The 16,139-nt window shown below is 33.7% G+C and overlaps 1 protein-coding gene and 1 long non-coding RNA gene across 2 annotated transcripts in view; one reads left to right on the plus strand and one right to left on the minus strand.

Moving 5' to 3' along the window:
• Nucleotides 1–10,372, minus strand: part of LOC111424121 (Vesicular glutamate transporter) — a 43,262-nt gene extending 32,890 nt beyond the window's left edge. The window contains exons 1-2 of the mRNA XM_023057554.2: nt 10,236–10,372; nt 10,054–10,165 (exon numbers count right to left, since the gene is read on the minus strand). Of these exons, the coding sequence (XP_022913322.1) occupies nt 10,054–10,103 (50 nt within the window). The 5' untranslated portion in view covers nt 10,104–10,165; nt 10,236–10,372. The remainder of the gene's footprint in view (nt 1–10,053; nt 10,166–10,235) is intronic.
• Nucleotides 4,031–5,491, plus strand: LOC111424123 (uncharacterized). The gene is made up of 3 exons (XR_002707579.2): nt 4,031–4,235; nt 4,299–5,364; nt 5,420–5,491. It is a non-coding gene; the product is annotated as an uncharacterized lncRNA (long non-coding RNA).
• Nucleotides 10,373–16,139: the final 5,767 nt, after the last annotated feature.

Genomic DNA, 16,139 nt, shown 5'->3' on the forward strand with positions numbered 1-16,139 from the left:
TAATAATAGACTTTATTAGAATGGAATTTCACAAAATAACAATACAAGGTAATTCAAATTCGATCCCCACCATTGGATCTCAGAAACCATAAGGGATACAGAAATGGTTAGAAAAAATACACCTGATGATAATTTTACGAAAACGAAACGTCGGAGAAAATTTCTAGTTATGTCATTACATTTTTCATAAAAAGTTGTCTTAAGAATGTTTTTTCAGATTCACGAAAAAACGAAAAATAAAGAAATTATAGTCAAAAAACGAAAAAGGCATTTTTTTGTTTTTCGGCCATATTTTAAAAACCAAACAGGTTAGATCCAAAAACTTAGTTGAAAAATTATGAGCTCTAAGATACGGAACTTTTCCCCCATTTAACCATTTCTATATCTCTTATGGTTTCTGAGATCCCAATGGTGGTGGTCGAATTTGAATTACCCTGTACAAACTTAACTGATTGGCAAGGGTGAAGTTAAGACAATCGTCTTCTTTTCCACTCAACCCTGCCATAAAAATAAACAAAATATAATAAAAAAAACAAAAAAATGAATAAATACAAAACAAAACTAAACGAGGTACAAATAAAACTAATAATAATAGTGCACCAATAAAAAATAAAACGAAAGAAAAGATTTTTAAAGATGGTAAGACAATGCAGAACCAAATCATCGCATTCCACGTGTCCCACCCTGTATCTGATCACATTGTTCTCCATATACAAATTTTTGGATCTTTACTTTAAACGATTGCAAGCTCAACATTTTCAATAATTGGGGTAAACTATTATAAAATTTAGGTAAGTTGAAAGTGAATGATCTGTCAAATAATGTAGTAACATGTAGCGGTGGTGTGACAATACCCTTGCTTCGAACATTTAAGCTATAGACATCAGTGCGGAATGTAATCTTATCATACAAATAAGATGGACATTTAAGCAACAGTAACTTATGATAATATAAAACCATATGGTATAAGTGACGGTTAAACATATTCAGTTACCCAAGATCGATCAGCCTGTGTAAGACATGGCACCCTCGTCGAAGCCCGAAAATCATTCGGAGACAAAAATTCTGAACACACTGAATCCTTCGTGATGTTTTTGAGTTCAGACAACTATGATATACTAAGGAATCGCAAAGCATAACCTTTGTGCTGCGATTTAAAATATTCCTCATGCTATATATGAGCTTCAAAGCAGCAAATGAAATTTTTGTTTTGTCCAGGATGTGCTTTTCGAACCTAAGATTCGAGTCGAACTGTAATCCTAAATTTCTAGCACACTTCCTAACACCAACACATTTACCACCAATATTGATTTTAAAATTTTCTGCATGATAGTCTCGTGCATCCCGCCTGCCAAAGAGCATAACCACTGATTTATTTGAATTTACCCGTAACGAGTGTTTAGTGGATACATCTATCAGATTATTTATGTCCTCGCTCAATTTAATTTGAGCAGTGGGCATGTGCGTAAGCAGGAACGATAGATAGATTTGGGAATCGCCCGCATAAAAATGAGGCTCTGAATATTTCAAAACTGTCGAAAGATTAGAAGCGTAGATACAAAACAGTAGAGGCCCCAAGATAGAACCCTGTGGCACTCCTGACTTTAAGTCTCTCAGTTCAGATCTCCGATTACCCAATTTAACCGCTTATTGTCTGTCTGACACATAACTATCAATCATGCTCATAGCAGAATCATTGAACCCAATAAAGGATAAGATAGCTGATAATATCCTATGATTGACATATACCGTATTTTCTCGAATCTTATCCGCACTCGAATCTAATCCGCACCTCGATTTTAAAAATGCAATGATGGTAATAAAAGTTGGTTCTCCAATGTAATCCACATCCGATTGTAATCCGCATTTGATTTTAGAGCATACAAAATTTGTAAAAAGGGTGCGGATTAGATTCGAGAAAATACGGTATATGTAGTCTAGCAGAACTAATCCAGTAAGCCTATTTTGATCCGCCGCAAACAATATGTCATCAACTATATGCGTTAATGCTGTATCGCAACTGTAGTTAGCACGAAATCCAGACGGTGTCCTAGGCAAAATATTAAGTTTATCCCGAATTTGATCATTCATAATTTTTTCTAATACTTTAGACAAAACAGATAAAATACTAATTGGTCGCAGGTCCGAAAATGTCATAGGATTTTTAATGTTTGCCAAAGGTGTTACTAAAGATTTCTTCCAACATTTTGGAAAGATTGACCTCCCTAAGCATATATTAATAATATCATCACAACCGAGAGTTCATCATATCCCATACTGTCAGATTTGATATTTAACAAATGGCCCGCTACAATATGCTCCGAGACAGGCACAAAAACGAACAATTCATTAGAGTAGACTTCTTCGTAGTAGTATAAACCTGAATTAAGTCTGGATCAGTGACCATTGAGTTTTCAGCAGCTTGTAAAAAATTATCATTAATGCCTTCAACGTCATTCAAATGTTGTGGAAGTACCTGCTCTTTTGATTTGGTAATATTCAGATGCCTTAGTGATTTCCAGAGATCCCTGTGACTTTTATTTTTAAATGATGATTCATAGTACGCCTTCTGCTCGGTCTCTATGTTTTCTAAAAGATTTATATTCATTAAGTATATTCTGCAATGAAACTTATAGTGACACCTGTGACGAAGATTGGATAAAATGGCAAGTGAGTCTTTTGGTAAATGTTTTCTAATTTAATATTTTGTTATAAAAATTTGTTATAATTTTTTTTGTGTAGATACGTTCGTTAAAAATTTAAATTTGTTTGGTATAATTTTATGGCCTGTTTTATCATAACATGATTCACTTGCCCTGCTCTTCCCTAATATTAACAGTATGACAAAAATATTTTGTCAGTTATGTCGAGATTTTACTGTAATTTGCATCTCACATCGATCTGGTAAGATGAATAAGAAAGTTTGTGGTCCTTGAACGAAAACAGTTTTAGAATCTCAACATCGGCAAACGTTTCTCTTATACGGCACCGAGCCCACCCTTTCGTTGTATCGAATAAATGCGATACAATTTCAATACGAAATAGGGAGCGTAAAGGGAAATGGACTCACCACGCACGAGCTTTTAGCTTTATAACGTACTGGGACAAATTTTACTACTTCACAAGGCTTTTAAATTGCTTCTCCTCGCACACCGAGAGAAAAAGCGATTTGGTTATATCGATTTCTTTTTCTAAAGATTTTTGAACCAACTATACATTTAAAGTTATAAAATATTGGGGTTGAGCTTGTACTCGAACGGTTTGTGAAAACCACTCAGGGCCATTTAGCTGCGGTCCGACGGTTTCACAGTAATAACGCCATCGTCCACTAGGGTCTGCGTAAAAGGGGAGAGATGAATACATTATCATCTGTTAACACTCAGTGTAATTGTCGCCTCTTTCCCCCTACACAGACGTTTCAATTAACTAAATGTTCCGCGATTTACCTGCTACACAGTGGTCCATTTGTCTTTGGACCCCCTTAATTTGAATTTAAATGACACAAAAAAAGACAAAACGAAACTAAAGAAAACGATGAGTTTGTTGCGACAACCGAGCAAAGACAACGTAACGGGGGTTTCTAAACCCGAAATCCTCCGTAATCAGTCCATTAGAGAAGGAGATGTGCTCGCGCAAACGGATCCCTTTAAAACCCATTATGGTATTAGCGTCCCTTCTGTTAATATTACGCCCGTTGATGTCGCTGTCATGATGATAGATTTCCTGAATTTATAATTTCCGTTCCCAACACTCATCGGAAACAAGAACGCAGACGACATCATAATTATAATTAGAGTAATTAGACTTTAATAAAAATTTATTTTTAGAATTTTTCGAAGCGTAAACTAAATTTGAGTGTTTGCTAAATTTAACTTTTTCGTTCTCTCTGTGGACCAGCATCGATAAACAAAATCGGATTAAAAACAAACACGTAATCATTTCGGATCCCAGTTTTAATCGTAAGGCCCCAGGGCTCGGTGTCTGCCCCTCGAAACTTCATTTAAATCAAGTGCGTACATCAGCGAATGTGGCAACAGCATCTCTTTCCCTCTCAACCCGAAAACCAAACTCTCTTACTCTTTCCCTCTTTAGAAGGGTGTTCATTACAGAAACGCTACCAGATTAATATGGGCTTCGTGCTGATATAGTAATAACAGCAATAAAACATTTGTAACAATCACCATGGAGTTTTACTCCGATGAGGGTTGGTTTAATTTCTACCCTCCACATCAAAAGTAAGAAATGAATCAAAATTTTAATATTTATTTTCTTGTTATATCGATTTGTATCCCAATTAGGAGTAACAAGACGACAAAAAGACGATGAAATATCTCGTAAATAAATCAATTGCCCCCATAAAAATAGGAAACCCCGTTATGTTTCAGTTAGCGAAGCCATTCCCAGTCCCTCTACCCGCAAAAATGGGGGGTTGGGGATCGCAACTAAAAGCGAGATGGGGACCTTGGACGGAAGATAAAGTGCGAGAAAATAAAATTCGAGTATGACAAAATACGGCTCTGATTTATGACGATCCCCCTCCTCTTTACAGAAAGAAGAAGCACTTTCTCTACGGTCGAGATTTTTGCACGAACCAAGGGTGAAAAGAGACACGACCGGGACAAGAAGAAAAGCTCTTACGTAACAACCGGATATTTAGTCGTGTAAGTTGTTCTCGGAATTCACATCACGTTCGACGTTTCGACACTTAATGCCATCTTCGTTGCGTAATTTCGTCACGTGATCTTATTCTCCCCTTACTTTCCATCTCCGTCCTATTTTATTTTATTTTATCTTAACTTTCGAAAAAATTTAAATCAAGAAATTGGTGTCTATAGAAATCAATTGAAACTCAATATCCTGATAAAACACTTGTTGAGACTCAAGACTTTTCGCCTTGTTTATCTGTAAAACACGGTCGTGCTTTCCTCGGGGGTATAGTAATTCTGCACCCCGAGGGAACAATCCCCTTTTCGTCGGTTCCACAACAGCCTCATGATTTTCCGAAACATACCAATTGATTGCATAGCAACACGAAATATCGAAAATAGTCGAATAATGCCAATCGTAAATTCAGTCAAGAAAACGTCAAAAAATTCTAGTGTAGGGTCTTGTAATTTTTGTGGAGGATGGCGAGTCATCAACCATAAATCTAAGCTTATTTCTTATCGCTACGAACCAGCGAAAGCAGTCGGAACTTTATTCGTTGGAATGTTATTTTCGGAAAATTGTACACGTTTTAGGGATTATCTTGATTACATTTAGAGTACACATAAAATTTATTTAAAAAAAATGGATTTTGAATGGGGGATTTACTTTTTCGTTGCGTTAGGAGCTGCTCTAGCGTTTTGTACATATCGATTTATGGTTAGTACAATACTTAAGATGTTAAGCTAATTTAATTTAATTTTATGTGTTTTAGACTGGATATAGGCATATAATTTAAATGTACTCAGTTTGTGAAATAACGTTGTAATAAAGAACATTTACATAATATTGGGTTTCTATTATTAAAGTTTAATATTCTTACCTTATTGACGAATAAAGTTTTGAATCAATGTGGATTCATATAAAAAATAATGTAATGTAAAAGATAGTCTGTTGGCTTTGAGACATCTTAGCTTTATTGAGCTTCAGTGACCCCTAGGCAGTAATCTTAGCTGATTTCTTCACTTCAAAATAAACTTTTAACCCAACATTTTTCGATCCATATGAGGATGAACCCGGAAAAGTGAGATATAAACGATCATTCATGCGAGTGCTTTTAATGCTGTTGTGAATTCCAAAGCAATTAGACCAGATGTTCAATACCTGTATGAATTGATCATAACATCAGACGTCATTTGGAATTACGTTAAGGTATCAAATCATAATATTGCGTGAATAGAAAAGTCTAAACATATCAAACCAATTATGGAACTTTGATGGAACAATTATGGTATTCCAACCAATCAATATTCACAATATTTACAATTCGAATCATATAGCAAAATTTAATTTTTCTATGTTGATGAGATATTTATATTTGATTGATGTTGGTTACAAACGCTAAGATAGATTTTCGAAGATCCGCATGGAATGGAGGAATTCTTCATCGAATCCAGTACAAGAACGAACCATCACTCACAACAGAAGATATATGGGAGGTGGAAATTTGAAGAATGGATAACAACTTGGATACACACAACATGGTGGTGAATGCATTGTTGACAGCAAAGCAAAGAAACTGGACGGAACTGGTACAACATTACCATACACAATATCTTCATAATATAGGTTTCAACAAATCAAAAATACTTGGCAAAATACTACTACATCAATAGAGAAGGTTTGAAACTCGGCCGAATGAGTAAGTTACTATGGAACTCAATGAAAGATTCCTCAACTCCTCACTGAACGCGATGATTAGCGAATAATAATTAATTAATTATTTACTTGTTTGAATAGTCATTTTTGATTTTGTTTCCGAAGAACATTGCAATATGGTATCAGAAACGTCAAACAGTGTTTTATTAGGTCCATAACTCGGAATTCCTATCCTTGTCCCTATCATAACATATTGCTCCACCCAATCACTAATTATACCTCGATTTGTTGGCATCAATTTTTTTGTTGGCATAAAGCAAATAATGTCAATTTGTTCCCAAAAAATTCTAATTTTTTCTTCTATGGAAACTACTACATTTAAGTAATGATAAAGGACTTTCTTGAATAAATTACAGCTTTTATGAAGTGTCAAATATATTTAAATTCTTGAGCAGAAACCTACCAAAAACTCCAAAAAACTTCTCCAATCAAGAATTCTTATCCTTGTCCCTATCATAACATATTTCCTTACACAATCACTAATTATACCTTGATTTGGTTATGTGATAGATATATTTCTTCATCTTATAGGGCATAATGAAGAAATCACTTTGATCAACCCTCCAGTCTCAACTAATTGAAGGAAGCAATAAGCTAAAGGTAGAAAGAAGGGCATTCAGGGAATGAAGAAGTCATGGCTACAAATGGTAACGATGGTACGGAAAGGAAACATACATATTATAAGATAAAATCTAGGAAGCGGATGTTCAGGTTATTCATGAATGTCTTAGGTTTGGTAAATACAAACTCTTGGCTGGAGTTTCGAGAATAAGTCTGGAATATTGATATTTAAATCTGAATTGATTGACTACATTTATGCCATTCATGACACTATACTGCTGAATGACTAATATTTTCCAGAAAAAAAGCCACAAAAGTAATATCATTAGAAACTTATAGTAAATAATAACCTAAATTACACTACAGTATAATAAATGTGAGAAACTAAAGCACGTGCAGTTTTTCAACCTACGCCAATGTGGTACTAAGGTAAATAATATGACAAATTTTGATTTTAAAAATTCAATACAAACATAAAATTCAGAATCATTATAGAAATGCATAGAGATGGCTACATCAACTACTCATTTCTTCTAATGGAAAACCAATATAACAAAATCTACATTATTTATCATCATTTTGACATTGATTACATTTTCAATTTAAGAGTCATGATTGCAATGTTTTGGGTTTATTTTATTTACTTTATCAAGCTAAGGTTGCTGGCTGCTGAGACACCACGTCGATTGTATTTTACCTTTCAAGGCAATCAGGATTGTGCAACGATCGTTTGTATAAAAGAATTTTGCGTCAATAACAAAAAAATGTTTTATACCATGTTTTCTTGGCTGGTAATATTTTGACCTAAGTGATAATGAAATTTGCAGTTTTTATTAAGTTATTACTATTCCATCTTAGCGCATTATATTATATTGCGATGGTAACTGAAACTTTTACTACAAAACGCAATGAATTTCAATCCAATAATAAATTGTTTTCAATCGAATTTTACAAAATATAAAATTTTAACATAAATATTTAGGAATTTTGCAATATTTGGATTTCTTCGTTTTTGAAGGTTAATATAATTTTTTAACAATTAACACTAATTACACTAAGAGTATTGAAATTAAGCTATCAGGCTTCAGTATCATAACCAGTAGTTCACCCAAATTTAGCTTATTTAGAGATATTGACCTCAAGCGTAGTAAAAGATGTTCCAGTGTGTGTATTTTGTGGCAGAAAAACAGAATCGACATTTTCTACAACGTTACGTAGTTATCGGTGTGTTTCAAAAACTTGACATCTTGTATAGTGCCAAGTTGTGACACTTACATCACAAACGTTTAGACCAGTTTAGACATACAAAGTTTAGTATACTAAATAAATTTTATCAAATATCAGATTAATGGAGATTTTAGTACCAGATTTTAATACTAAGTCAAGATGATTTCATTAATTTTCAATTTAAAATTATACCATGATTTTTTAAATGATGATGCTGTCACATCTTCCAACCGAACAGTAATAAAGAACATACAGGAATTCTAGTATGTTATCAAGAATTGAAAATTCTTCGAATCATTATGTTGTCCAATATTAGTATAACCATTTCATTAGATACCAACAATAATAGTGTTAGGAAGTTATTGTCACGTGAATTGTTTGTTCCGAAATCGATAGTCACATTTACCTACACAAGCATTCAACAATATTATAGCTAAAAAGGAATTTAACCAGCATTCCAGTAATTATATATGACTTTTTTTCAACCAAAAATCTGCCCACCTGCATGTTATGCAACAGAGTTTAAAGTAATGATATTAACGAACCATTCAAAACCAAGGTAATTTGACAAGAAGGAAATTACGATGGAGCATTTCAATGCCAAAAAGGGACGATGATAGACTGCGAGTATCTTAGAATTCTTATCTTCCTACTTATAGCAAAATTTCTAAAGCTTCATATTAGCATTGATAAGTTGGTTCTGCCAGTAATTGAAAAGATTTTAAAAAGTATTCTACTCAAGCCATATATACTTGCAAGGTATTTCTTGAGCAATAATACAGATCAAAGGCGTGTAGATTAATTAGAAGTTAATTTTCAATTGTAAGGTGGTTGTCTAAAAACGTAAGACTTCTCTATGACAATTTTCCACCATATTAGAAAACTAGGACATTTGAAATTTGTATCTTTTTATGGTGGTTTTCATCTATATTGTTTTTGACACCAGAATTGCTTGTATATGAACTCTACCTTTCGTTCTTAGTTGGTGCTAATTTGGTATGCATTAATTGATAAATAGTATTCATGGTCAACATATCTTCAAATCAGGTTGTTAAGTTTAAGTGATGGACCAAAAAAAGATTGAACATAGAGAAGGACGTCACTCTATGTTCAATCTTTTTTTGGTCCATCACTTAAACTTAACAACCTGATTTGAAGATATGTTGACCATGAATACTATTTATCAATTAATGCATACCAAATTAGCACCAACTAAGAACGAAAGGTAGAGTTCATATACAAGCAATTCTGGTGTCAAAAACAATATAGATGAAAACCACCATAAAAAGATACAAATTTCAAATGTCCTAGTTTTCTAATTTTACACAACGAATTTATTGGCGTTGTAGATACCTTTTTGGCACTTTACATAACAAGGCCAACACAGTGGGATGTAAAAGTGGCATATATTAGAAGATCGCCAAAGTGAAGTGCAACAAATGTGATTATTTTCCGTGTTTGAGCTTTTATGATCAAAATAAGTATCTTTTAATGTTGATACAACACTTACTTACATAATTTTTTTTGGCATAAAGCAAATAATGTAAATTCTAATTTTTTCTTTTATGGAAACTACTACATTTCAATAATGATAATGGACTTTCTTGAATGAATTACAGCCTTTATGAAGTGTCAAATGATATTTAAATTCTTGAGCAGAAACCTACCAAGAACTCCAAAAAACCTCCCCAATCAAGATATGAACTTTTTAGATACAATTATTTAAAAACTCTTTGGGACATAAAGCTTAATTAGATTCACCCAAAAGCTTTTTCTTGTGATATTTTCAAATTTAAGTTCAAAACTTTTAGATTAAACTTTTACCGGCACCTCCACCATTTTGATTTCCCCCCCAAATTAATCTATCAGTTATTAAAAAAATTTCTTGCGTAACTAACTTACCAGCTATAAGCATTGGACTTAATGGCGTTAAAGGATGAGAAACCTGGCATGTTGAGGATATTTCTTTTCCCTGTTAGATGTACTCAAATGTAGCACCACATCTACCCATCACCTATATCAAAAAAAAAAGAACTTTTTACCCAAATTTCTCGCAAAAAAAAAAGTTTTTTTGTTTTTCTTACCCTTATAGTAGGTGACGTCGTGCACCCTTCCGACGTATCAGTCTCCAAAACCGTGTTCGTTTGGAGCCCGGAGCAGATAGCTCCAAACAAAATCCGGGGCGCCGGCTCCGTGGCGTCCCTACTATTGGCGCCCTGCCACTGTAACAAGTCCGAACACGCACGCCGTTACGTTGCAACTGTGTGGGTAAACGGGGGTGGCCTCCAACCGCCTTCGAGCTGGGGCGTGGCTTGGAACTCCGCCGCACATTGTTTCAAATTGGGGGGCACGATCACGGTCGCATATATACATTTTGGGAAATCCCGCGCCCCCCCGAAGTTACCCTGTCCTCCGGGCGGCCATTTTGGAAATCGCGGCGATTGTTTTCGAGATCTCATTAACTGATTTCGCTGACTGCCGCTTAAGGACCCGTTTAGTGAATTTAAATTAAAGTACGTGGACGTCGTGTTGGGGAAAACGGGGGGATGAAGAAAGTAGGAGGAGAGCGAAAATTGGGGTGGAAAGTTTCTTCCTCTTCCTCCGATAGACCACTCCTTCAATTGGGCTCTGTAAATGTTAATTAACCCTCGATGCTAACTACTGTTTTGTATTTTGTATATTTTTTTTGTATAGCTTTTATTTATAACCTTTTTGTAACGTTTTTTTTTGGGTGGTCGTTTTCAAAACGTTTCGTGGTAATAGTTAATAGAAATTTCATTTTTAATTGATTTTACATTCCCGTCGCCTCCACCAAAATTTTTTTGTGAAATCACATTTACATATTGGATTATATTAAATATTTCTAACATTTAAATCTACACTCAATATCTTACCAATAATGCAATTTTTTTTAATCTTCATGTTCAATGCACAAATTCAATTTAAAATTCTAGTTTACACTTGTTTTCAATTCCAAATTTGGTACTCGTCTACCTCCACCTTTTTAATGTATGTATAGATATGCATTTAATGTGTGGGATGTACTTAATCTCGAGGATTAACTATCGTGTTCCAAGAACAATTAGTGATTCAAGAATTAATGTCTCGTTACTACGCTATTAATAAAGTTGTTCTTTTTGAAAAAAATTACGATTTCCGTTACTACAAATGGTACAAAATTTATTATTATCCCTTCGCGCTAGTTTTATTCGCAATTTAATATACAACACCGTAAACTGAGATCATTAAACCGTCTGGGGCTACGTTTTTTTGGTTCTTAATATATCGGGTGGGATCATAAATTTTCAATTAAAAGACATTTATGATGGGAACAAGGACGTAAATCACCAACTACATGGCGTGGTTCGTTCTAAATGCGACATTTTTCAGTACGAACCCACTAAATATACAGTCTGTGAGCCGAATTTAAACTATGTCAACTATGTAGGTCGGGCCTTGTATATAAGCTAAGTATTGATCCCACTGAGGCTAGTACACTATGTACAAACGTTTCTCCAACTTTAACATGATGACATTTCTGTTTGACCATCAAAGCTACTGTAAATCCAACAAATCCTAGTTATTAATATAAGTTATTTTTGGAGCAAAATCGTAAAGTCGGAATTATCAAAAATGATTGATAGAGGTATTTTCATCTTTTACCGGTACAAAACGGCCGACAAACAATGAAAAGAGAAAAACGAGGGATGAAGGCATAGGGTTGTAATATGGACGTCGATATGAAGGGGTGCATTTTTCAAGAGTTAATCTGGAAGCCAAAGTACCCTGAACGGCCCGATAGGGGGAACGCTAAGCGGACTCATCAGTTTTCAGTGATTTTCAAATGAACGACCTCTTACCTTCCCACAAATTTCATCCCCAAGCTTTTAAGCAGTATCGAACTTTTATAATATTAATACTTAAGTTATAATATAACTAAAAAAAATTTTCTTGAAATTAGATAATGTTAAAAGAAAGAAAGTTTGTAAATCTTAAAATCTTAGAAGAACTTAACTTTTAAACCATCCCCAAAAAAGTCAACCACCGTGACAAAGGGGGATTTTGTCGCGGAACGTTAGCCGTGATTCTCTGGCAGTAGATCATTCTTTATTAACACCGGGATGAAGTTATCCCGCCAGCTTATCACGGACGATAATTTCCACACGGTTTCACTTCGCACCGATCGCACTTTCACCGAAGAGGGTGAGAGGGTGTGGGCTGTCTGTTTTTGGGGTTGAATATCAACAAACCAACCGTGTACACCATTACAGATCTATACTCCTAATTTTCATTTCATTAATATTAAAGATTTATATAATATTTGGATTATCTTATAATTATTTCATATATGTATAACACTAAATTTTGAAATTTTGCGTCCATCTTCATAAACAATCTAAAACTACTAAAAGAGCATTTAACATAATAGACTAGAAATAGGCTTCTACATAAACCAGTATACATCATCTTCTAATTATATATACTACAGTGAAAGTCCTACATTCTATGATAAAGATGAAAATACAAAATAAATATTGCGAAATATCTGCCTGAATGCGTAAATCTACTGTCGGATATAGAAGATATCGACGAACTTGAGCTTGTGTACTTTGCGTAACCTGAAAATGTTCCAAGGACTTCATAGATCCATTGAAACGGAATATAACTAACTACTTTATAGCTTGTAATGCCGAAGACAAAGATTTTTCAAATGTGAACACAAAAAACATCCATCTCCAAAAATAAAATACAAAATTTGAAGCTTTTAACGGAGAATCTAACAATTCTCCAAATACATTTGATCTTATCTATGTTTTGCGATCACACAACACTGCCTTGCCAACTCAGGGCTCTCTATATTGGCTCCAATATACAAAAGAGAATACTTTCTGCCAACAGAGCCTAGTACGCTAACAAAAAGTTGATCTGGTCTAGAATCATTTGCAGAACAACCAAAATCAGGATATATAAAACTTTGATTTGGCTGGTTGCCACATATGGATCAGAAATAATCAGATGAATATTTGAACGAAAACAGAAATTGAAGGTATCCTAGAGAGCAAAAACATTGTACGCTTCATAAAAGCCCACCGTTTCAGGTGGACTGGACATGTCATGAGAATGACAAATCATCGGCTACCAAGAAGAATGCTCGAGTCTACCATGACAGGGAGACGATACCAAGGTCGACTTTGAAATCGCTACAAGGATGAATTGGAGAGGGATCTTCTGAAGTGTGGAGGTGCGAAATTGGAAAGGCAGAACTGCAGACTGAGATGGATGGTGCGAAGTCGTGAAGCAGATTAAGGTTCACCCCGAGCTGTAACGCAGAAGAAAAAGAAGAGGATGTTTTACGCTATGGAAGTTAGGTTATGTCCAGTTTTAAAAAAAAATGTGCGCTATTTATACAAAATCTACATTTCAAACGAAAAAAACACACTAATCTATAAAAATTATTAACATTTAATTGATTAGAAATTGTATGAAGAGACAATGCACAATTAACTATGAATTTGACAAATGAATTTTACGAGGGACACAGTATTAATAACGGGTTCATTCTTTATAACGGACATTGTCTCAAACTGTTCATAAAAGGGAATTTATCAGTTTAACATCAAATAATTAATCTATACTATCCCAAAACCAGTTACAGTTTCCAAATGAACATTCAGAGTAAGTCAAAAGGATGGGAAATCTCAGAACTTAAGATACTAAGTATAAATGTTCGTGTTTACATTTATATGCAACCAATGTAATATTGTTCAATGATACATGATAATAACACATGATGAATTCATGCAGAAAGATGCATGATGCGGCCGGTTTGAATATTGATTAGATTTTGATCACTTAATCTTGTCTGTCAAATTATGTCGAATGTAAAAAATGATGTTTGTGCTTATCAGCTTCAACTAATTATAATAAAAATATGGAAGGGATTGTCAAAATAGACTGGAACGGTCGGAAGTATAGAGTCAGAATTAGTGAAATGTGCTCCAACACTATGTGAGCTTTTGCTTTCTTTAGGATGCGATCCTTCATCCACACTTATTGCGTTTTCCTGCACCTTCCACAGCCATCTAGCCTAATGCCCCTTTCAGTCTTCCTCTCTTTCATTATCCACCATGATTTTCCTTGACGACTTACTTTCTTCACAAACGAACTACAAATCCTCGCCAACTTAAACCTCTCATAGACTTTGTGAATCTAGTTACTATTAGTTCTTCGTATAGAATACAAAGCCCATGGTTTTACTGTGTCCTCCAAATTCCATCCTGACAGACAGTGCTTTATATTCACTTTAAAATCGTTCCTGCAATGAGATTTAATATGTTTTCATTCCTTTGTAATTTTTATTTTAAACATTACGTAGGATTAGGACAAATCTAAGGATAAGTTTTGTATATTAAAGTATACAATAAATGTGCTTCTAATTAGGAGCCTACTTCCTGTATAAATTCTTTGTGGTTTTATGGACCACAAAGAATTTGTCAAAATTAATGTTTTTCGATGTTTCTATATTACATTGTTATTATATGTAATTGTGGTTCCCAAATGTCCAAAATTGTCCACATGCTCAAATAAATCGCAGCCAAACAGGTTGAGAATTTGTACGGTGGTATTCGTATAGGTCTGTATCTACTTTCAATCCTTCTTTACTATTTTTTTTTATTTAAGACCTTGTCATGTTTTATTTGTCAATTACTCCCAATTTGGCTGATTTGAATCGTTGTATTAAATTAAATTGAAGGTAATGATTGAGATTCGTAGCAACATCTGAAACCGAAAAAAAGTTTTTTCGAGGTCATCTCTAACCTCCTAAATGAAAATAATTTTCTACATTCCTCATCGCCTTTTTGTCATACTGTTTAAACAATAAAATAAAGCACTAATTAACAACATTGTAGTTAGTTCAGTTTATTTCAACTTTACAATATAATTAGCTAAAATTATTGATCTTAAGTCAAAGTCTTCTTTGAAATCCTTCTTAGTAATCCTTGGGATATATGGCTATTCTGGCGATTTATAGCATTTACATGATATCAAAGGTAATTCTGACACATTAATGATAACAGAAAATTCTTAAGTTAATCAACAATACTAGATAACTATAGCATTGTTTGGTACTATTTGTATTTATGGAATTAATGATTCTATAAAATTATGTGAATCATGCTATAACGATGGTATTAGAGGCAGTTTTTTTGCTATAATGTTCCATCGTAATTACCGTCTTGTCGAAACCAATGTATGTTTTGAATGGTTAGTTAATATCATTACTTTAAACTCTGTTGCATAAAATGCAGGTGGGCAGACTTTTATCCGATAAGGTTATACAGAGTGATTTATTAGCTCACCATCAAACTTTGACATATGATAGCTAATCCAATTATAATAAAAAGTTAATGAACTTATGTCCTATTTCAATTATTTACGAAATTATAACACTTTAAAGTTTTCTGCAGCGAATTTATTAATAGTCGGCTCGACAATCAGTACGAGAATATCAAGAAAGATTTCCACAGCATCGTTTGCCATATTACTCAGTTTTTAGCGATTCTTTTAGAAGACTTCGAGAAACAGGTAATCCATTAAATAATAATGGATTACCTGTTATTAATTTTAATATAATAATTTTTTTTGGTAATTGGATTAGCTATCATATGTCAAAGTTTGATGGTGAGCTAATAAATCACCTGTATAGTAGGTTGTATATTTATTTCTGTGATATTTATTTCCTAAGTTACTATTTCTGCTATTTTCTTATGATATAAAGAATAAATTTGAATTTTCTTATAAGCTTTTAGTAACTATTTTTGTATTCAAAATGGCTACAAAACGAGCACAGGTAGAAATAAACTTAAAACGAACAATCAGCTACAACATTAGATAAAAAGATTCAAGAGCTTGGGAAAGGAAAAAAAGGTAATATAAATTATATTGAAGTTGATTGTAAATTTAAAACGAATAGAGGATAGTTCGAA

This window comes from Onthophagus taurus, chromosome 11 (assembly GCF_036711975.1).
Source record: "Onthophagus taurus isolate NC chromosome 11, IU_Otau_3.0, whole genome shotgun sequence".
Taxonomy (NCBI): domain Eukaryota; kingdom Metazoa; phylum Arthropoda; class Insecta; order Coleoptera; family Scarabaeidae; genus Onthophagus; species Onthophagus taurus.